This window comes from Aulonocara sp. 'chitande type north' Nkhata Bay, linkage group LG5 (assembly GCF_057382095.1).
Source record: "Aulonocara sp. 'chitande type north' Nkhata Bay isolate Kocher_YH1m ecotype deep benthic linkage group LG5, A_spYH_male_GT1.1, whole genome shotgun sequence".
Lineage (NCBI taxonomy): Eukaryota > Metazoa > Chordata > Actinopteri > Cichliformes > Cichlidae > Aulonocara > Aulonocara sp. 'chitande type north' Nkhata Bay.
The window spans coordinates 32,029,869-32,054,150 of NC_141348.1; the positions used below are offsets into that span (position 1 = coordinate 32,029,869).

General features: G+C 39.8%; 1 protein-coding gene across 1 annotated transcript; it reads right to left on the reverse strand.

Moving 5' to 3' along the window:
• Positions 1 to 7,650: 7,650 nt before the first annotated feature.
• LOC147331031 (zinc finger MYM-type protein 1-like) lies at positions 7,651 to 12,181 on the reverse strand. Its single transcript, XM_086294277.1, has 4 exons — positions 12,133 to 12,181; positions 11,846 to 11,933; positions 11,069 to 11,146; positions 7,651 to 10,790 (listed from the first exon to the last, which is right to left on the reverse strand). The coding sequence occupies exons 2-4, from the start codon at positions 11,880 to 11,882 to the stop codon at positions 8,566 to 8,568; spliced, it is 2,340 nt and encodes a 779-aa protein (XP_086150403.1). The 5' UTR covers positions 11,883 to 11,933; positions 12,133 to 12,181; the 3' UTR covers positions 7,651 to 8,565.
• Between the last annotated feature and the right edge of the window lie 12,101 nt (positions 12,182 to 24,282).

Sequence of the window (24,282 nt, forward strand, 5' to 3'; positions counted from 1 at the left end):
TGAAGAGCCCCCCAGGTGGCTCGATGCACCGGCGGCACCCTGCTCCAGGGCTGGGCCCCCATGCACCCACCCGCCCACAACCCCGGCAACACACCAACCAGGACCCAAGCCCCCGAGGCCCGGTCCGGGTCCCAGCCCAGAGACGGAGCGCCCCCAGAACCTCACGCCCATCCCGGACCCACCCAGGGGCAGCCAGGCTACCAGGTCAGTAACCCACGTCCGTCAGCACAGACCCTCCCCTAGCCCCGCTGCACGCAGCCGCGAGGAAACAGTCACCTGAGAGCCAACAGAGCCCCTAACCGGACATGACACTTTATTGTCAGTATACAAGCATAACAAGCAGTCATTACATGCAATTCTTTATTTTATACACTTTATATGTATAGAATAATGAAACACTGATCAAGCGTAGGTAGTAAGCCTTTCTTTTGTGTGAGTGGAAGCATGCCTCTTATAGTGCTAACCCCAACCCCATTATTTATTAATTATTTCTAAACAAAACCAATTTTAATCAGGTACTGTTAACATTTTCAGCACTGAGTCAAGTTTTCATTTCATGTGTCTTTATTGTGGTGAACTTTTTTAAGAATAAAATGCTTCTCATTTACTGTTGCAGCTTCAACTTCAAATTATGTCATGTAAAGTAAATAGTAACCAAGATTGCAAATATTCTTTTTTTTAATACTTATTCTATGGATCAAGTGGACATAAACTCTTGTCCACCAGTATGGTCATGGTAATTTTTTCAAAGTGCTAGCTTACATAGTGGAAACATGATCTGTGGACTGCATTGTATTTAGTAAATCTCTTTATAGTTGTTAATTTCAGTGGCTCCAACTTTGGACCCAGCCTTTTTGTGGTGCTAACAGCCAAGTAGGTGCACCAGCATCTATTTATTTTGGGTGGAAATGTGTGGAACTGGGGGCAGCACGGTGGCACGGTGGTTAGCACTGTTGCCGCACAGCAAGAAGGTCCTGAGTTCAATTCCAACATCAGGCCGGGGGCTTTCTGTGTGGAGTTTGCATGTTCTCCCCGTGTTTGCGTGGGTTCCCTCCGGGTACTCCGGCTTCCTCCCACTGTCCAAAGACATGCAGCTTGAGGGGATAGGTTAATTGGATAATCCAAATTACCACTAGGTATGAATGTGCGAATGAATGTGAGTGCGAATGGTTGTCTGTCCCTGTGTGTTGGCCCTGCGACGGACTGGCGACCTGTCCAGGGTGTACCCTGCCTCTCGCCCTATGACAGCTGGGATAGGCTCCAGCGCCCCCCGCGACCCTGAAAAGGATAAGCGGAAGCGAATGGATGGATGGATGGATGTGTGGAACTGGTTGTAGGTTCCAGTGGAAAGGAGGTATGTGCGAGATATATGTATTATGTGACAGAGTGCTGTGTCAGGAGTAATGTCTGCAATTAAAACCTTTAATGGTATCCTCAATAAACTTTGAACTTTTGACCTTTAGAGGCAGTTCACTGAAATCTGTTTAGAGCAAACAAAAACGGGATTCTGACCCAGAAACACTAATCCTGTGTGGGTGGAGGTTTTAAAAATGTTTGTGCATTTAGAAAACAAAAAGCAATAGCAGAAGAGAAAAAGAAGAGAAAACATTTACTTTAGCAGTCGGGCAATGAACTGATTAGCTGCACAGCCCCATTTGCAGAAGCACACAGTGTACTAAGGATTCATTGGTTTTCCTGTCTGACCACATTTCCCCTATCTGTTTATTATTGTCTGGTAAAAAATGTATTATTTGCAAAATATATGAAATTATAGACTTATAACTGCACTTACAGTCATCAGCAGACTTCGAAAACATGTGCTGCTCTAGAGTTGTAGACAAGGTTTTTGCATGACAATGGCATGAGCCAGAGGCTGGAGCAGCATGTGGTGTAGTAAATATGTCAAAGCTTGTTAATATTTGCAGGTCTTGGCTTGTTATGACCACTGCAACAATACTGTACATGTCTGATGGTGTTAGTTTCAAACTGCTTGCTTCCTATTCAAGCCTTTGTCAAAGTCTGCAACAGCACAGTGCTCTGGGTTAATGGCATGTATGCTGCAATTATCAGAGACAAGTTGACAGGAGTTATTTCCGCTTGAAAAATATGAAAAAAAAACAACATGTTTTTCATTGGCACTAATGCCTTGTAATTGCTACTTGCTGACATCAACCTCATGCGGATAGACATCTTAATACTAGGATCGTCTAGAAATACTAGAATACCATTTGTTGCTTCTATACGTAACAGTTTGCATTTTCCATACAAGCCCACTGACAATTGTTCTATGTGTTGTTCTATAAATTCTATGTGCTGGAACTATTTCTGGTCATTAGGTTACCTCCTCAAGGTTTAAAATGGGCTGAATTATTTTGCCTTTGTAGAAATCAAGTAAATGATGTGATCACCATAGAGATGAAACACTACACATATAATGGTGGATTTACACCATTGAGCCTTGCTCTCAAAAACTGACATAAATGTAACATTGTCTGTGAAGTTGGATTTAAGAAATAAATGCTGAAAGTTAAAATTTTCAAACATGTTTAGCGCCATCGTCTGTCGTTACGGAACATGACATCATGTGGTTGTTTGGTTGGTTGCTTCTAATAGACTTATATTCATTTATGTTAGTTAACTAAGAGAATCAATAACTCAGAGAAAGAGAATGACACTAAAACTAAAAATCAGTCTAAGTGGATCATAGGGCTGCATCGACACCGATCTAATGAAGGCAATCCAGGACCGCTGGGAGACGACCTTACCTGCTGCAGCTCCGCTCCGGACACGAAAGGAGGAAAACAACAACAACTGACCAGCACCAGTCTGTCCATACCCTAACAGTTGTGACAACAGTGTATGTGAAAAATAAATAATAAATCCATTTAAAACTAATTTAAATCCATTTACATGCAGCTAGTTTCTGTTTTTCATCATCACAAAAGAAAAAGTCACTCAAGTAATTCTTTCTTGCTTTTCCTCTTGCGAGAATAAATACTAAACATAGAACTAGTTACGTCTGATAAGATGAAAGTGGTATATTGTACATTTTTCTAGGAAAACTGATGGACTAATTTAACTAGTAAAATACATGTGTCCCAGCCCTTAATAAAAAAGGGTGGAAGTAGAGCCTGAAAATATGGTATGGGTGAACACCGGCATTGGATAATCATGGCTTATCACCGTCTGTTTCTTCAGCACCTGTGGGAGTTTAAATGGACAGCAGTACTACAGCCTCAGGAGATATAACAGCAGTGTGATATTTTTATCTAGTCTCATACGCTTGCATTTAGAGGCAAATCAGTTTTAATTTCATTTTCTTAGAGCAACCCTGCTGAAAACATATATATGTTTAAACAAAGCTATAGTAAATGGCAAATAGGCTGGAGTCTTGCCAGAGGATAGTTCAGCATGAAGATTAGAGGACCCAGGGACTGAAGCACTCACTTTATAAACCCGAAATGATAGTTAAAACTGAACAGTGCCTGTGGTTAGGCCTAAATGCTATTTTCAAAAAGAAAAGAAAAACACATCTGCAGAGTAAATAGGGCATGCACTACAGCTTAGGCAAGTCGTGGTAGAATATTTTGTTCATTTTAGAGGACTGGCTTGCCTCTAGTCTGCACCCATTTTTCCCAGTTCCCAGAAGAAGAGACCACACACTGTAGGCACATTGTGTACCAAACCAGAAACCCACCAAAGTGAAATATGCCAATGTTTTGCTTTTCATCCAAAAATAAAAATAAAAAAATTGAAAGAAATTTAGATTCAGATGTTACATAGTTGTCAGTTAAAAGCTGTTTACATAATTTGCTGGTTCTGATATCATGTGGCTTCTTAATATTTGCAGCCTGGTAATACATGTATAATCCTGGCAATAAATTTGTTTAAATCTATAGTTTTTAGTTTGAATTTGTTTTTGTTTTTTACCAGTTGTGGTGCACGGGTGGTCACCATGACAACTAATTTTATGGATGATATTCTTTTTTACTAAATTGACCGTAATTAACTTGATTTTGGTCATTTAACACAAAACACAGCATTTACAGTAAAAGTTGGTAAGCCAAAAATGAACAGTGAACTTAAAAACAGTTGAAGAATGTTGATTAAAGTGGGAAGCTTTGGCAGATGAATTCATATATTTGTATGATTAAGGAGCTAGTAATATATTTTCTTTTCATGACTTTGAAAAAAAAGGAGTGGTTTTATGGGACTGAATCTTAAACAAATATTTCTTGGGAACTCAACCACTTGTTTTTTATGGGCGAGTGTGTTTTTTCTTGTTAAATTGACGTGGTCGCACAATTTTCTGAAATTTTCAGCAGCTGCTTGATGGAGCTGTTTTGACTGTGCAGCTTTATGGCAACTGGCTGCCCAGAGTGTCATTGTGCCGCCACAAGGTCTATGTGAAACAGGGATTAAAGTATGCACTGCAGTTAGCCATGTGGTCTGCCACATGGAAGGAGTGAAGAAAATCCAAAAATGTAGCTGTAAGCTAAGCTTTAAATTGGCTCTCTTTTCTTCCTTACATTAATGATTCTTCTCCTTGACTTTAATCCTTACCTTGGGTGCCTCAATTGTTCTAACTGCTGATGCAATTGTTGATATCATGTTTCATAATATAAATTTATTAGATTTAGGTTGGCACAAAAGTAAACATCCTTAACAGTTGGGATTGGAATTGATAAGAATTTAAGGATGCCTATTCTGTTATTGATATCATGTATCGATTAAATTCTTCATTGGGTCCCCATTGCCTCACTCAACAATAAAACAACATCACATTCATGCAGATTAGGTGCATGTTGTGGGTCAAATGTTTGTGCATGTTGGAGGTATTTCCCTCTTGGTTGTGATCAGTGTTGGGGTCGTTATTCAAAAAAGTAATTATTACACATATTGCACAGAACAATAAAAGTAATCAAGTACATTACCTAATTACTCCAAGGAGAGAGTAATTCATTATACTACTTGTTACATTACGTTCATGTTATTCTGTAAAATAATTGAAACACACTAACTATCATTTAACGATATAAACAGGCCACACACCAACACAAATCCCTACAGCTATCCCGACAACGTGATCCTATGCATTCATTTCCCTTTAAGCAAAACAATCTGACCATCCTGGGCAAATAGTAAACAAAATTTTCAACCATCTTGGCTGAGGTATCATGTGAGCGTCTCCTGACATTAGCATAGCCATAGTCATTTGCATTACACTTTTAGTATGAAACAAATAACAAAGAGCAGCTTTGCAAGAAATTTGTGAAATAAAAAACCTCAAGTTGCACACATGGAAAAAAAAAAGTTGCGCACATAGAACCAGGCAGTACACAAACCAATAAACAAGTCTGCGTTTCTACAACAACATCAAACTGTAAGCTGATTTAAACACAACTTCTGTATTTAGTTTTTAAGTCTCATACGTTGGTCAATCCAATTGCCACAAAGTCTGTTCCACAAAACACCTTAATTATAATTATGATGATTATAAATCTACCTTTGTATATTTGGGTACTGTGCAATAAGAGCATATATTTTCAAATGAGTAATGACGGTATGTTTCTGTCATTGTGACTGATTCTGCTACATATTGGTGGATATGCTGGCTGATCTTCATGGTGGCACACCGGGGGCATAGATTGGATGTGTTTCTAGAGCCAGAACTTTTTTGACATCTCAAATCTTTCAGGAAAGCACTTGTTGTTACTGTGCTCAGCAGCCCACCCACTGAAAATTCTAGTTTTTAAACTTTGTCTTAACTCATACAACACATTCCAAGTGTCTGGATGTGTTGCAAGTGGATTTTGTTACCTTTGGAAGGAGACAGATTAGCCCACAGACTGCTAACTGTAGTCTCCAGAGGAATCAAATGATACATGATGTAGCTGATATGCTCTACTCCTTAGTAGTTTCCTAGAATTGGCCTTCCTGGTAAGCCCCCAGAGAAGTTACCAAGAAGGCTCCCATTCTGACTTTCTCAGTGTTGTAGGTAAAAGAGCACTGTTTACTTTTTAATGAATACTAAATCATGTGTAGAGTCAAAGTAGAGATGATTTATCTCTGCAGGGAAAGCTAATTTCTCTCAGGGAACAATAACAGAAATTATATGATTGTAAGGAGCATACTTGATATATCTAAAAGCAAAACAAAACAAAAACAAAAAAAACACATCACCTGGCAATAAAAACATTAAAAAAACATGATCAGTTTCATAAAATCATTGCTTGTTTTTTTCTTATCACCTCTATCTTAATAATAATTGGAGGATTAAGAAATAAAAAGCACTAAGCAGTCACAGCTGTTATTTTGTTGACCCTTAATATTCTCCTAGTGCAGAGGCCACCAGCAGACAGGCTGAAAGTTATTGGTAGTGTAATGTATTTATGCTGGGGAGAATGAAGGTATATGAATTTAATCTTGTTTCAGTGTTGTGTTCCACATATTAACTCAACACCCACTTGACAAATAACTTCTGCAGTTCACAAATAAAACTGATTAGACTCAGATTTCTCCATCGACATTGTCTGTGACCAACAATGTAAAATATGCACTTGATATCACAAGCTCATGTACACAACACTGAGACGCAAATAAGAAACAACAAAATCATTTACAGGAATGCCAGGAAGGTTAATGAAACAAGGAACTTTCTGTTATGTAACCGAGCTCTTGTGTAGCCGCAGGCATTTGTTTACTTGAAATTCTGGCAGGAGCAATATGTTGATGCAGAACTTTATTTTGATACATACATACAACAAGCAGAGCCTGATGGTTGAGGTCATAAGCATAAACTCAATCCAATCAAACCTTTAACCATATGCACTTGAAGTATTTGAATATAAAAATGTAAATAAATTCACACATATAATATTTATGAATGTCGTCACATTATCATGTCTGGATAAAACATAAAACAACATTTTATTGAAAACAAAGCATAAACGAACGAAAAACCAATCTTTTGGTAGGTTAAGACTTCAGTACAGTATTTATATTTGGCTTGTGCACAGGTCGTAGAGTCAGATTTAGCATTAGCTGTTGAGGATTGTACCTTATTATACCTTTATGTGCAGAAACAATGTCACATTGGTGTCAATAATTACTGTTATGGTAAACTGAGTGGTACTTGTATAGCAAGTTTCTACTCCAAGAATCCAAAACACAAGCCTCAATCATCTGATCACAGACATTCGTACAAGTGCTTTTTCTAAGTGCTTTTAATCTAACATTCACACAGACACACACACTGATGGATGCTTTGGTTTCAGTATTGTACACAAGGATACTTTGACTTGGTGATTGGAGGTGCCACGGCGCAAACCACTGACCTTCCAATTGGTGGACACCTTGTGCTACTTTCTGCCACCTGTGACAGCTCTCCACCTAATTTGCAACCAGAAAATCAGAACACTAAGTAATATGCTAATACTAGGAACTTTGTCAGGAAACAACATCCTCAGTCTGTGGATGCATTGCACAGACAGGGTGACTGTGGCTAGTGTTATGTAATATACAAATGAGTTACAAGAACTTTACTTAACCAAAACTGGAGCGCAGACTTCCTGTTAACTGCATAATAATAGAAATCATTTGTTAGATAAAAGCTCCTCCTTGAATCGCTACCTTATCGTGGTGGAGGGGTTTGTGTGTCCCAGGGATCCCAGGGGCTATGTTGTCTGGGGGCTTTTTTTGAAAACCTGTGCAAGTTATTGTAAGGAGTTTATGATTGAGGCAGTCTAACTATAGACAAAACAGCTTACATGTGAAAAAGAAATTTTAACGTGTGTGTGTGGATTGTGGTTTGGGACAGTCATTTTTCCACCCTGCTGATATAAAACCAAATGAAAATTCAGTAAACAGGAGTGGGGGGAAAAAAGCAGTTCAGAAATGTTTTTATCTTCAGGCGGCAATAAAGCTCCACTGTGGGAAAGAGACCTGAAATGTGAGTGGTTAGGTTTGGAAGCTACGGATGTTTTTGTAGAACTAATAAGACCACAAACACCAAGACAAACAAATCATTGACAACAGGATGGTTTGGGATGACTAATTGCAGTGTTACTCGAATATAACGTTAACGTTACTTTTCAGGCGAAGATTTTTTTTATTACATAAGGAAGTAAAAGTAAAAATAAGTCTTTCAAGCAGAGGCGGAGCCAGACATTGTAAACACCCGGGGCTTAGCCCTAAAGGGTAATATGCGTGCGGGGGGGGGGTGGAAATGACAAAAAAAACCTGCTGTGAAGTTGAAGATTTATTAGGCTGTGTTGTAAGCTTAAAAAAAAAAAACATAATATGAGAAAAAAAAATATCACATATGTAGCTTAAAAACAGTTTTTTACTTAAACAGCAAGGCAGAACAAAATTAGGGCTGTTTCAAGATACGGGGACTAAACCCCATTTCAACCACACGCAGAACTGATCCAGAATGAAAACAGTAGAATAACAGTTCAAAATCAAGACTACTTCAGGACTTAACCAACAAAGAACCAAAATCAAAACTAGAAGACGGTAGCACTGAAAATCATCACAGATCTGCACTACACTGACAACACCTCTTTATTGTGGTAACATGAGATTGTATCTGCGAGGCTTGAGTTTTGCAAACCTATCAATGACATTTTCAGGGTCAACATTATCCAAGTACTCCTTTTCAATAGATAATATGGCCAAATCATTCAGCCTCTCTTGTCCCATGGTTCTCCTTAGCCACATGTGGAGACGACGCAAGGCACTAAAAGAGCGCTCACAGCTGCAGCTACTGACAGGAATGGTTAGTGCAATTCTAAAGATGACCTTCAGAGTTGGGAACATGTCCTCGTCAAGCAAGTGGAAGGCAGTTGTGATGTCGCAAATGTCCTCTTTTTCCATTTTTCTTTTCATGAAGTTTTTTGCCACAACAAGTTCTTCAGGCTTTATTGTCACATGGTAGTGTGCCGCAATGGGTTTTAAGGCATCTTCGGAAAGGAATGTTGGGGAGGATGGATTGCATGCCTGAATGCCCTCCATTATTTTCTGTCCTGCCCCAGAAAATCTGTCTGCTAGCTCCTGCAACATTCGGTCCAAACAAGGAAAGAATATCTCGTACCTAAACTCTGCTGAGCTTGTGAGATTTGGTGTTGCACCACAGCTGGACTCAAGTACAAATCCTTCAAGTCTTTTCTGTTTGTGTCTTGCCCCCTGAGGAATCTGGATGTTGTAGCTTCCACAAATGTCCATGGCCTTCTCAAATATTTCCTCAGCAGCAGCCTCTGTGCGCAGTTTACTCAGTGTATCAACTACCGACATCTTGTACTCCACAGCTTTGCCCATGTCTAGCCTTTCTCCCTGCAGGTAGCGGTGCAGGCCTTCAGTGGTGCCAAGCAGCTGTGAGAACATGATTAACATGTACACAGTCTTGGGTTTTGACAGCTTGGACAAGATCCCTTTAGCAATAGGAGTGTTTGTGGCTTCGAGAGTTGCTAAAACTGCAGAAATGTTGTTGAGAAGGGCTTTGATGGAATTTACTTGGCAGGCCCATCTTGTGTTAGAGAGCTGAACAAGCTCAGATGCAAACAGTCCAAGGTCCTTTTGCAGTTCCTTAAACTTTGTGTGGTTTACCAGGGAGGTGTTAAAAAATGTGTAGACATTTTCCAAAAGTCCAAAGAAGTCAGAAGCAGCTGGAATAGCCTTGCATGTATGGCAAAGGACAAGGTTGAGCTCATGTGCATAGCAGTGCACATATACTGCTTCAGGGTGTCTCTGTCTGAAACGGGCCTGCACACCACCCACAGCACCACTCATGACAGATGCCCCATCATAGGATTGAGCAACACAAATTAAGTCACTGAGCGTGTGATACTGCAACAGCTCCTCAATAGTGTCTGTAATGCACTGTGCATCAAACCTTTCTAGTTTCCGTAGACCAAGAAAACATTCTTTGACATGGCCTTTACATGACACAAAACGTACACACACTGCAAGCTGCTCCGTGTGCCCATCTCTAGCCTCATCAGCCATAACAGAGTACATCTTAGCTTCCTTCATCTCTTTAACTATATTTCCAGTTATTTCATGTGAAATACTGGTTATCATATCATTTTGTGAAAAATGAGACACATAGGTAGTATGTGAGACAGGACTGTAATTTTTCAAAAATGGATCAAATGTTTTCAGCAGCTTCATGCACTCAAGGAAGTTCCCTTGATTATGACTGGTGGATTCCTGCTCATCGTGGCCACGGAATGGTATTCCTTGTTTTCCAAGGAAACTTGTTACAGCTAAGATCCTGTGGAGATACTGTCGTCTCTCTGAAATCTGTGCTGCGCTTGCTGATCTAAGTTGCTCAACAACGTCACCTTGGTTTTTTGTGGTCTTACAGCTGTGCCAGCAGATCATAGAAGACGAATGGCTAGAACTCTTTTCGTGCTCCCTAAAGGCATTTAAAGCCCTCTTCCAATTGCAGAACCCTGAATGACTGAGGCCATCTTTTTTTAAAGTATTCTGCTTCCCAAAAATGCGACATGAAAAACAGAAAGCCAAGTTCCTCACAACAGAATACTCCAGCCATGTAAACTGTTCAAACCAACTCTTATTAAACGCCCTCTGCTGACCTCCAAACTGGCTCAGCGGATATTGTGGGAGGACATTTTGTCTTGGACCACTTTCTAGAGTTCCTAAATCATCTCCTGCTGCTCCTTCCAGTAAACCTCCTTCAGCTGTCCTTAACGATCCACCTGCTGCTTCCTGCTGTGATGCTGTTGTGTTTTGGTTTTCTCTTGCTTTCCTGATTTCCCCTGACCTCTCTGAATGATCAGAAAGAGAATCATTACTAATTAATGATCCCTCTGTATTTGTCTTTGTGAGTCACAAGTTTGTGCCATATTATTTTTAATTCTACCAAAGTACTCTATTTAGATTCAGAAAAGTTTATATAACTAATTAGCCTTGTTGTGCAAATAAGTTTGCATAACTTAATAAATATAGAATTTGAAAAATAACAAACCTAAAAAGATACACTAGGTACTAGATATGTGTTCTGATGTTTTGGCAAACAACCATTTGACTAACATGTCTGTCTCACCTGGTTCTTGTTCCATTTCTCTTCTGTCCTCATTCTCCTCTCCATCTCCCTCTCTCACCCTCTCTCTCCCTCTTTGTGCTGACAATCAAACCAAACACCAACATCATCAAATATACAGTTGAAACCAGATATTTACATGCTCTTCAGATAAAAACACAAACACTTATTTAAGGTAAAACCTCAAATTAGACTAAATGTTTAATTTATATTTGTTAACTTTAAGAGTAAAGAGAGAAACTATCTGTATTTCTTAATTGCAAATGACACCCAAATTGTATTCAAAATTGAGCCACACTTATGGAGCTCCACAGTTCTTTTCCTGGTGTTTTGTTGACATCTCTTGATTTTCCCATGTCACAGAAACAGGCTCTGTGTTTTGCCTTATATGCAGCTGTGCCACCAATTTACTCACATGGACTCTACTAACCTATCAGAAGCTTCTTCAGCTCAGAATGGAATCGTCTGGAGTTTTCTTATTATTTAACAATAAACTTAGTGTACATGTACTCCTAAATTTGATGAAAGTGATAATAAATAGACAGATCTCTCTCTCTTTATTCTGACATTTAACTAATTCAGAATATATTTCAATATTTATCTAAAACAAAAGTTTACTCTAAATTGATGTTGTACAGTAAAAATGTTTTATGTTTTCTCCCTAAAGTGTAAATATCTGGTTACAAATGTGAATATCCTGCTGTGTACTGAAATCCCTCTTGTTTTGCATAGAAATATACTGAACAACATACAAAGCATAATATATAAAATAACATTTACCTGAGTTTTTTCTTTGAAAGAACCCTCGAATGTCCATTTTTATATTTCAGTGCATTACTGAAACCGAATTAGTCGGGGAGGGTAAGAACTGAAAATATGAAATAAACACACGTAAGCTAAGACTCTCTAAAAAATAGCATTTGTTCGGCTTTTCATTTCACCGTGTGTTGATTCACTTGAAGAGCAAATAACGTAATATTGGTCAAGTGATCAGTTTCATATCAATCTTTCGTGATGCACCGTCATATTTACATTATTTGTACGGTACGAATGATTTGCTTTGGTACCTGGTCAAACTTAAGCTCTCCTCTGTCTGCCTGGCTCCGTCTCTCAGCGCACTCACGAGCAGCAGCTGCCCCGCCCCCTCGCTCAGTCGCTTAGTGCCTGAGCTTGGATCATACCAATATCAGGGGGGGGGGATTCACGCACAGTCGTAAATTCCCACAGTGTGCACTATGTGCTTCGAATATTGTGTGTACTTTTTGTTTTATACAGTTGTCAGCCAGGCATCTAACTATGAAAAAATTACACTCCAAAATACCCCGGGCTTCTGACAAAACAACCCGGGCTTAAGCCCCGTAAGCCACCCCCCCGCTCCGCCCCTGCTTTCAAGTACTGCCAGCCTTAGTGTTGGTTGTCAGTATGGGAAACCGAGCGTATGACTCAAATTGTCAAACTGAACAGCAAGTGGTCTGGAATGTTAATTGGGTTAGTGTTTGGCCTCTCCTTCTTCTTATGATGTGTATAATCAGCTATCTGTTGCAAATGGCAGCTTGATTTGATTTAAATTGATATGAGAGTGTAAAGTGTCTTGTTGGTCTGTTATAATGAAGCTGGTTAAGGATTGTTTTAGGTCTTTAATCTATTGTCACAGTCCTGGCTGTATGCAAGTCTGAATGCTTGTGGTGGATTTGGCTTGCTTCTTGGACGATTCATTATTTTCTGTCTTCTGGTTACAGTGTAATGGCACTGACAAAGTGTTTAGGTCAAGAGCTGTAATTGGCTTTATGCACGAAACTATCCATTATACAACTCTCTAACCACAGTATTTACTGCTTTCTAGGCAGTAAAACTGAAATCCTCACTGAGACAGAGGAAAAAAAAGATGTATACACACAAACAGGTCAGCTCAGTTATGCTGGTGGATGGCTTTGTGGATAAGCCTCTTGAAATGAAAAAGCTAAACGTGCCCTCAAAACTTTGATTAATTTCAGACTAAAATTAAATGACAGCTGCAAATTAATAATTATGTTGTTGTTCAGAATACAGCATTTATTTAACTTGCTTCAAACTACTATTTATTAGAGCAATTTATGTAATGAGCAATTTATGTCTAATCTCTTGGGTTAGGATTAGCAATTTTTAATCATAAATATTTTACGTACTGAACCAAGTGAAAAGTGTTTGACTCACAGCTAGCAACATGAAATTTCAATTTAACTTCAGGGAGATTTGAAGTTGATATGCTTAAACGACACTCATTTGTAGGTACCGTTCTGCACTGTGAAGGAATTACAAACACACTTAAGCTCTAGCTAGCAGGTATACCATGTTTCTATTCCCATTCTCCTATTTTCCTTTCTTTTGTAATCCACATCTCCCTGATATGTGATGATCCTTTCCCCCTCAACAGGTTAGTAGGTCAGAACACTCATCACATCAGAGTGCACCCATTCTGTGCAGTTGTGTATGCACACACAAACACACACACACAGATGTCTGGTCTGATTACAGGTGACCTATATTGCTCTCTGTGATTCAGGGTGATGCTGTGATTTTCAGCACTCTCACAGAAAACAACTTCCTCTTGTCTTTTTTCAAGCACAAAATGATGAATTGCCCAAACTCTTACATATATATATTTGAACCAGAAAAGACTGAACATCTGTCTAAGTGTTTTGTCAAGCTTTGTTGAATCTGACAGGTTTTATAAAACTGAACCTAGATAACTACACAAACATGATTGTGTCACATGATAATCTGATAATTAAGACCTATTTAAAACATTGTTTATTATTTTTAATGCACTGATATAAATCTCTTTCTAGCTTAGCAAAACAACACCTTTCTTGCATTTTCTTTTCCAATTGCTCAGCCAAGTAAAATGTGGCTTTCCTGCAGAGTTCTTTGTGGACCTAACCTCCTCATCCTAACTTCAGTAATACTTAAACAAACAAGTTATTGCCATCTAATATCTTGTTCGCAGCAGGGAGTAGGCAGAGGAGAGGGAGATTTTGCATGAGGGATTATGTATCCGGGGAGAAGCAAAGCAATTCTTTCTTCCTGTTTAGGCTGTTGTCATATCATATTAGCTCTTTAAGAAATAAAAATATTGACTCACTCTCCTTTTAAAAATGGCTTCTTTTTTTTAAAAAAAAGCTCTCTCAGTTATCTCTAGAAAATTCCTGCAGTAAAGTAAGCAAACAAAACCTCTTATTGACACATACAGCGATGCTAAACTTCAACACTAGACACCAGCAGGTCCAGAGCAACATATCGTTCCAGAGAGAGTAGTGGTTCCACTGAGTTGAGCCTGTCTCTAAAGGGGGGCTTTGTACAGTAAAGGTACAGTAAAGGCTACTTGAGAAGCAGGCATGCTTCTCATTGAACACTTGCTTTGGTTTCTACTTTGGAAGAATCTTGCAAAAGTTATGTAATGAACCTGGAAGACAAACACTGCTTGTTTACACTGCAGACACTAAGCAATATACCCTTCAGGCTTCAGTCTGTCTTTAGTTGTTACTGGGTTAGTCACCCAAAATAATGAAGCACCATACACTGAATATGAATATTTGAAAGATGCCAAAGTTCTTTATGGGGCTGCAAAGTCTGGTGTATAATTAATTGTTTGTGCATTTGGTAAAAATTGTTGTTTTAATTGGTGTTTAATAGTCTGAGCATGTGGTTATAGCCACAGTGGAATACAGACCACTGCTGTTAATCAGTTTCTAGCAGAGTGCAGAATAAAAGGCTAATTTGTTATGTTTACTTCCACTGTGCAAAAATTTGTTTACACATAAAAATGTCTTTGTTATTGAGTTGATGTAGGCATTATGCATTATGCAAAGCTAAATATATACATTGCACAGTAAGTTCTCAAAGCTATCCCTAGTGAGGTGTATGTCTTATACAGATTACAATAATGCTGCATTTGCATGGCTATGAAACACAATATGGTTTGTGTGTGTGTGTCTGTTTATTTCTTATATTTGGCTGATATTGGAAGTACATCTATTTTGACACTGCTCACTCAAACTGAACAGTTGATTGAATGTTTTACAGCCAGCACTCATATCATAGAGGCCCTGTTTACCCAGCGCATTCTTCCACCCACCTCAGCTGTCAGCAGACCAGCCGCACTGGTATAACTTTACACTCAGCTGACTGATGGCAAAATGAAACTGCCCATTTACTGCTCTCCTCCCTTCTCTTATTCATGTAGTTACACTGTTGAGGTGGATCATTTTCCTCAGCACACCCCTTCTCTTGTCCTCTTTGGCCTGTCAACTTCTGTTAAGGATAGCAAGTAACTGAAACTGTCTGAAAATGTGACAGTGTGGTTACAGGCCTCCAGCTCCTGTTTCTAAAAAATGCTGAATAATGATTTTCAAATGGGAAATTTTTGTTTTGACTTTGTTTCAAACTGACTAGGGTTGGCATTCACTTAGCTTTAGCATCACTTTGGGTTCTTGGCTAGCTTAGCTTTAGCATGCTATCTGTGCAGATACTTGCAAACAGCTAAAGTTGTGTTAACAGCATAATGCAGTTGTTTCTGTCCTGGATGTTGTTTCCACTTTACCATCCCACTATTGATCTTTTGTGCAGTAAAAATAAAAGTAATGTCTTTATCGACACTATAAACTGCACCACTATTTTGCCCCTACTTTCTAGTAGTTAAATTACTGCATTACTAAAAAAATGTAATGTGATAACAATAAGTGTTACTTATATAAGTAAGTGGTACTTATTAAGTAACCTCTACAAGCTCTCTTCCACAAGCTCTCTACTCTTACTGTAGATCACAATGTCATCCGCAAACATCAAAGTCCATAGAGACTACTGACTGACCTCATTTGTCAACCTCTCCATCACCACTGCAAACAAGAAGGGGCTCAGAGCAGATCCCTGCTGTAACCACAGCCCTACCTTGAACCCTTATGTCATTCCTACCACAAACCTCATCACTGCCTTGCCTACATGTCCTGCTCCACCCTCACATGCTTCTCCCCCAGTCCTGGCTTCTTCATGCAGTACCACTTTCTCCAAGACATCTTAATTTCTAGGGGAGAAAGCCTGTATGTCATGCTGACTTAATGCCTTTTGCAGCTATTGTGTTATAGTTGAAGACAGAGCTTTTTTATTTATTGTTTACATTAATTACTTTTTTAGATTGACACTGTTGTTTTTCTTTTGTTTTTGTGTTTTTTGTGGACAAGTGTAACAACAGTCTGTGTCTTTTGTTTAAACATGTTCCTCATCAAAAGTAATTTCTCTCTTACGGTGTCAAATTGCTGAACTGCTCTTTCTGGCTCTTTTGTATTTCCTCTGCCTGATAAGAATTTCAGCAAAACTGTTTATACCTCATATGGATATGGATGTTTGGCTATTTACACAGCTTTGTATACTTGATTCTTCTAATATCAAGGCTGAGAAATAAAAGCCTTGTAGCATTTTTCCATACGGTCCGTCTCACATGTATTATTACCCTGTTGCTGTTCATCATATCTTTTTTCACTGCTTTAGGGGATAATAAAATGTTAAATGTAATAAAATTAAACTGAAACCAGTTGTTGAATCAGTGTCTTTGAGGCACATTTGTACTGTTCCATCCATAAAATCATAAATATTCTAATAACAACTAGATGAAGTGTGAAATGCTGTAAAATGTAAAAAAGCAAAGCTAAGAAGGGGTAAGCATTTTTTACATTCATTACATCTTCTATCCAGTTGCACTCACAGTTACGCTATGTTGTATTTGCAACTAACAGTAAATCTACAGCCATACATTTTTGTTGACTGGAGAGCCTCTTTTCAGCCACAACATCAACAGCATATACCTAATATTGTCTTGGAAACACTTTGGTAAGAGGCTGCAGATCTTTTGGGCTGACTTTGCCCTGACTTTGTGTTAAACTAATCCTAAAGTAATAATGGTATTTCTAACTACTGATATACCACAACTTTATCCTTTCAACAGCTGCTGAAAGTTAGGGAACCTAGCTGCTATCGGATATTTATATAGAGATCCTCCAGCTTCAAACTGTATCACCCTTCAAGGACCTGCAGTTCAAAAAAGCACCCCTCCGACAGCCAAACCCATCTGTCCTCTGATTGGATTGTTACATTTGTGATTGACATGACATTCACCAATCAGATGAAAGGACGAAAAATAGGGTCAAAGTTCGTACTTGTAACTTGTAGGGTTTATTTTGGCTAAGTCCACACACAAATTCTTTTTACACATACAAATCTTTTTTACACACACACACACACACACACACAAATTCTTTTTACACATACAAATCCTGATTTACAAGTATAAAACTGATTTACAAGTACAAAATATTTATGACCACATTTTGAGCCCATAAAAATGTCCTTGTCTTTGGGAAGTGTAGTTACCTTGGGAGTAGACTGGACAGAGGTACCTGTTCTGGAGTTTGGTGCGTGATACATTGAAAACATACACAGGTATGATGGGACCCAAGGCTTTAAAACTGAAGACTTTATCATATTGAGACAATAAATGTTACTCAATTCACTTGTCTGTTGGTTTTTAATGTTGTGGCTTATTAGTGTAAATGCAACATCAAAGTGTTCAGGGCTCTAAAATATCACTAATTCTACTTCTTTTTAGACAGCAGCTGCAACAGCTACTGCATATCCTGCCCCATTGACTTCAACCATGTATCACTGGACAATACACTACCAACATTCAAACAATATGTGGACTGTCCCACCAGGGGAGAGAAAACTTTAGACTTACTGTATGCTAACGTCAAGGATGCATACAGCTCCTCCTCCCTCCCCCCACTTGGTAGGTCAGATCATAACCTGATTCACCTCACCCCCCGCTATGTGCCAATTGTGAGGAGGGAACCTGTGACCACCAGGACTGTTAGGAGGTGGTCAGAGGAGGCAATAGCGGAACTACAGGGCTGTTTCGAGGTGACCGACTGGGAAACACTCTGTGAGCCTCACGCCGAGGACATCAATGGGCTTACTGAGTGTATCACAGACTACATAACTTTCTGCACCGACTCCATTGTTCCAGCTCAGACTGTTCATTGTTACCCAAATAACAAGCCGTGGGTGACTAAGGACATCAAAGCCCTCCTCAACAACAAGAAGAGGGCTTTCAGAGGGGGCAACAAAGAGGAGGTGAGGAAGGTCCAGGTGTTACTAAAGGACAAGATCAGAGAGGCTAAGGACAATTACAGGAGGAAGCTGGAGTGGAAACTCCAGCAGAACAGCATGAGAGAGGTGTGGAGGGGCATGAAGACCATCACTGGATTCAGGCCAACCAACAGCAGGGGAGCTGAGGGAGGTGAGAATAGAGCCGACGAGTTGAATCTGTTTTTCAATAGATTCGACACCACAGTGTCTGCTCCCACCCCCACAACCTCACCTGCAGTCAGCCTGGAATCCAGAGCCACACCACTGTGCCAGCCTCTCTCTTCACATGTTGCCTCCTGTGAGATTCCTGACACCCCTCCCCCACCCATCACCTTCACTCAATACCAGGTTGAGATGCAAATGAGGAGACTTCACTCAGGCAAGTCTGCTGGACCAGACGGAGTGAGTCCCCTTGTCCTCAAGGCCTGTGCCCCCCAGCTGTGTGGAGTCTTTCATAAACTGTTTATGCTGAGTCTGAGTCTGCAGAGGGTCCCGGTGATGTGGAAGACATCATGCCTCGTCCCTGTACCAAAGACGCCTCGTCCCAGTGGCCCCCAGGATTACAGGCCCGTGGCACTGACCTCCCACATCATGAAGACCCTGGAAAGGCTCATCCTGGACCAGCTGCGACCCATAGTAAGACCACATCTGGATCCCCTTCAGTTCGCTTATCAGCCTCGTCTCGGAACAGAGGACGCCATCATCTACCTGCTCAATCGTGTCTACACCCATCTGGACCAGCCGGCGAGCACTGTGAGGGTCATGTTTTTTGACTTTTCCAGTGCTTTCAACACCATCAGGCCGACCCTCCTGGGTGATAAGTTAGCAGCGATGCAGGTGGATGCTTCTCTGGTGTCCTGGATTGTTGATTACCTGACAGGAAGACCACAATATGTACGTCTCCCACAGTGTGTGACTGACAAGGTGATTAGCAACACAGGGGCACCACAGGGGACTGTCCTCTCCCCCTTCCTCTTCACCCTCTACACCACAGACTTCAGCCACTGCACAGAGACCTGCCATCTTCAGAAGTTTTCTGATGACTCTGCGGTGGTTGGATGCATCAGCAGGGATGATGAGACAGAGTACCGGGCTGTGGTCGACTCCTTTGTCACGTGGTGTGAGCAGAATCATCTGCAGCTCAACGTGGCAAAGACCAAGGAACTGATCGTGGACTTCAGGAAGACCAGGAAACACTTGACCCCTGTTTCAATCCAGGGGGTCAGTGTTGACATTGTGGAGGACTATAAATACCTTGGAGTACACATTGACAATAAACTGGACTGGGCTAAAAACACCACAGCACTTTACAGGAAGGGCCAGAGTCGTCTCTATTTTTTGAGGCGACTGAGGTCCTTCAACATCTGCCAGAAAATGCTGAGGATTTTCTATGAGTCTGTGGTGGCCAGTGCGATCCTCTATGCTGTTGCATGCTGGGGGAGCAGGCTGAGGGTCGCAGATGCCAACAGACTTAATAAACTGATCCGTAAGGCCAGCAATGTTGTGGGGATGGAGCTGGACTCCCTCAAGGTGGTGTCGGAGAGGCGGATGCTGTCCAAGATAAAGACAATGTTGGATAACACCTCCCACCCACTCCATGACATGTTGGTCAGTCACAGGAGCTCGTTCAGTGAGAGACTGAGATTACCGAAAAGCACCACTGAACGACACAGGAAATCATTCCTGCCTGTGGCCATCTCCCTGTACAACGCATCCACTTAACACACTGTTTGCTGCTACAACTACACATGTTTCTTTTCCAAATATTTATTTATAAGTGACTTATGTATGTATGTATGTATATATATGTATATATTGTACTATTCTTAGTTAGTGTATTGTCTGTCTTGTCTTAATGTTGGTTTAAAATGGAGCACTGTAACAAAAAATAATTTCCCCCAGGGATCAATAAAGTATTCTGATTCTGATTCTGATTGATTCTGATAAGATTAAACCCAGCCGAGATGCTGCAACACAGCTGGATGAAAAGATGTAAAGACACACTACAGTACTTTTTTGCCATCTGTTTTGCTAATACATTATACTTATGCATTTATTTATGGATTCCTGTTGTGGAATGTATGAGACATATTCCTGTGCTCTTTAGTTACCATGCAGGATTTTACTTTTTACTTATTGGTGCTGTCTTTGAGCTCGAGTCTTAAATTTATATCTTGGGTTAGTTGGCTGCATTCTGTGACTTTGCTGATTCAGGAAGACAGAACACAGTGACCTGGCACATGGTTGGTGTAACTCTTTGGCTCTTAATTTTGCTCCATGAAGGCTTATAGTTGTGACACTTTTGTTGTGTCCGCAAATAATACTGAGTTGAAGTGTTTTGTTTGCTAAAGTTGTAATCTATTCTGTTCATTATATCTGCAATTAAAAACATGAAAAATAGATGTTTAGACAAATTAGACTAAATTAGACAAAATGTGTTTGGATGAACAAGAGTAAGTTGTGTGTGGAATGTAGATGGACTTAGATGCAGACCACTGCAGGCAAAACTTTAGACAAAAAGTGAGCCATGAGCAAAAAACACAAACACAACACACTGGGACACATCGCTGGGCTGATGTGTCGATATAATTCTATTTTATTATCATAATTATTTTCTTTTTGACACTATAATTATGCTGGCCATGGGCCAAGTTGAAGGGCTGTTGTGCATGTCTCTGAAAAAGCTGGGGCAGAAAAGCTAAGAGAGAAAATGAAAAAGAAACTAGAAACAAATGCAGCAAAATGTGTCAAATTAACCAATATGTCGGAGCAGCTGCAGCTTCTGCTGATCCATGAACAATAGTACCTGCAAAACCTAGTAAAATTAGTGAAATTATTCCTATTATATAATGCGATTATGTGACTTATTATTGCTATATTTCTGTGTTTTCCATATAGTACTGCACTGTTTTGACCAATCATTGTGGGCCATTTGGACAAGAAATGCCAGAGCTGACTGTTTTGTCCTGGTCCGGACCTGATGCAATGCAACACCTTAACAAAGTACACAGGGCGTACTGACTATATAAGCAGCAGAAGGGTACAAGACATCGGTACAGAGAATCAGGAAAATACAATGGTAAAGAAAGGAAGCATCGAAACAAGAAGGATGTACAACCAGAAACGGCTTAACAGGTCTGAAAGAAAGTGACTGGACTTCCTTTTTTTTTTCTTTCATGAAGACCATTCACCTCTCATCCCGAGCCTTTTTATTTAAAAATTTGCCATGGAAAAAAATAAAGAGTGCTAAAGAAAACAGGTCAGGGAGTTCAACATGATATTATGCTTTGTATGTTTAAATAAGAAATGCAGATTTGTCCTTAATGCCAGTGCACTTTTTTTTCTCCACACATTCTTTCCCACTCTCTTCAGGATGCATTCTCACCCCCCAGCTGTGGTCAGTACCGATCAGTTACACTGATGTTTGTGTCTGTGCGTGTTCTGTGTTGTGAAGCTTGACTCACATATCTTTAATACATTTAAAGACATGACATTGTGACTGTCAGCTTGACCTAAAACTCGTATATGATTGTAATTCCCATGTCCCCAAGAGATGACTGAACAAAGAGAGGATCCAATTTCTGTATGTTATCTCAGAACCTGAACTGTCTCCAAGACCAGTAGACTACATTAAGACCCGCAGCACCATTCTATGGATTTAGACCACTGTGCTACTTCAAATGTTTTGAATAAAATAAAGGAGAATATAACTGAACTTCAACACTAGAGTAACAAATTTCACCTGAGGATTTACTTTAGGTGATGCACAGTATGGGTATTTCTGAGACAAAAACAAAGCAATTTTCACCTCAGCAGGGGTGATTCATGAGGACAGAAATTCATCTGCAGCTGTTCCAAGCTGAAGTGTAATGTATTGTCCTCTACTACAGAACATGCCACCTCAAACAGTGCATCACACAGTCACATTATAACAAGTCAAAGAAGAAAGAGTCATATATGCGTGCGTGTGTGTGTGCGTGCGTGCGATCCTCAAACTCAGGTTGTCATGGCCGTTTGAGAGTTTTGTGCAGTCTTTTGGTTGATCCTAGGAGGGCACTGGTCTGAACAGAGACCTCTGATATGGTTCTCTTCTGCACTTTGTCATCCACTATATCTGGTTGGTTGGCCAACAGCTGCTTGTCTGTCTGGAACTGGAAGTTCCACAGGTGCTTCCCTGTTGCTCTCAGCCACCTTTGGTGGTATCTTTTCTGTCACTTCTAAACTATATGCGGCACAGATGTTTCTGTATTCTAAGTGCATTATTCCCATATGCTTCAATAAGACAGTCATAGTCCATGTTCCACAGAAACACCAGCTCATCAGCTTTAATGACTATCAGCCCATAGCCCTTATTCATCAAAACTTTCATCACATCCTCCCTGCCTGTCACCATGGACCGTCTACTATTTGCACACCGCCCCAGCAAATCCACAGATGACACCATTGTCCACTTGCTCCTCTCCATTTTTGCCCACTTGGACACAATGAAAGGGGCTTATTCTAGACTGCTATTTATAGATTACAGTTCAGTATTTAACATGATATTTCCCTTCAGGCTGGCAAATAACTGAGTGACCTTAGCTTGGAGATCCCATGTAGTTGGATCCTAAGTTTCCAGACTTGGTGATCATACTGGCTGACCACCAAGTGGCTTCTCACCTTCAGCACTGTACTCCCCCAAGATTTTGAGTTGAGCCTTCTTCTCTACTCCCTCTCCCTATGACTGTGTGGCTGCGTCATCACCATCTGAAAGGGCAGCTGCACCTGATGGACCACTTGACCTTCAGCAGGATAGTCCATTCACCTGAGAGAAGTGCCAACCCCAGCCGTCACATTGAGCAGGTCATAATCATCCAGGCGGATCATAAGGGATTCCAGTCACTCTAACAGAAGACTGTTCTCTATGCTCCCATCAGGGAGACACTACCATGTGCTCTGATTGATTGATTGATTAGCATTCAAATATCTCAGTGAATACAGAATAAAGATTACCACAAAGCAAGAAAGCACGAGAAAAGGCTAATCAAAAGGTATTGGCTGAAGCATATGCTTATTACGCCAACCCTTTTAACAAAAGATTTTTTAGCATGCAGCTCATATACATAGGGCTCGAAGCAAAGAGTAAAAGAAAACAAAGCAAACAAACAAACAAACAAAAACAAAACAAACAGACATCAAAAAAAACTTTCCACCTCAGATGAGTAACTACATTAACTTAAATTTCATTAAAATAATCAAAGCAAAATAAGCAAGAGTTTCAGTATTATTATTTTGGCTCCTTTCATTCTTGATTTATATATTTTTCTAATACTCTATTTTTAAACACATTTTTAAACAAGGAAAATGAACTACAACTTTTTAATCACTGTCATAACTACTCACAAGTTAACTCCTCTAACAGAAACACATCTCTGCTTTATGTTTGTACTTATCTTGTTTTTCTAAAGAAATCTGTTCCCCTTAAGTCATATTGACTCTCTGTGACTTTAAACAGCTTCTGAGTACTGCGGCAAAGCAAGTTATTTTGTGCTTTATACATTACCTGTGCCATTTTATATTCAACTAAATCATAAAATTTCAGGGTATTCAGATTAATAAACAAAATGTTAGTTGGTTCTATGTACTTTGATTGATTTATAATTCTTATAGCTCTTTTGTAACTTGAAACTAGGAAGAGTATTTGTTTTATATGCATTACCCCATATCTCTAGACAATAAGTCATATATGGAAGCAACAGTGCTGGCTATGAAGACAGTAAGAAGGAAGTAATGAGGAGGGGCTTATACTCCTAGACCATCAGGGCAAGTTCACCTGACCCACTATCTACCACTAGTCAACTAAGTCCTTGACTATAGTTGTGATACTAGTTAGGTAAGTTAGTGAATATTTGAATAAATAACTAAATAAATGAAATTCATCTCCATTTGTCTTCTTCAGTGTCTTCTTTATTTGTGTACAGGTGGACTTTTACATATGCATTTAAATGCACTTTATATTTATACAATGATATATGTGGCAAATAAATCTGAATTTGAAAAAA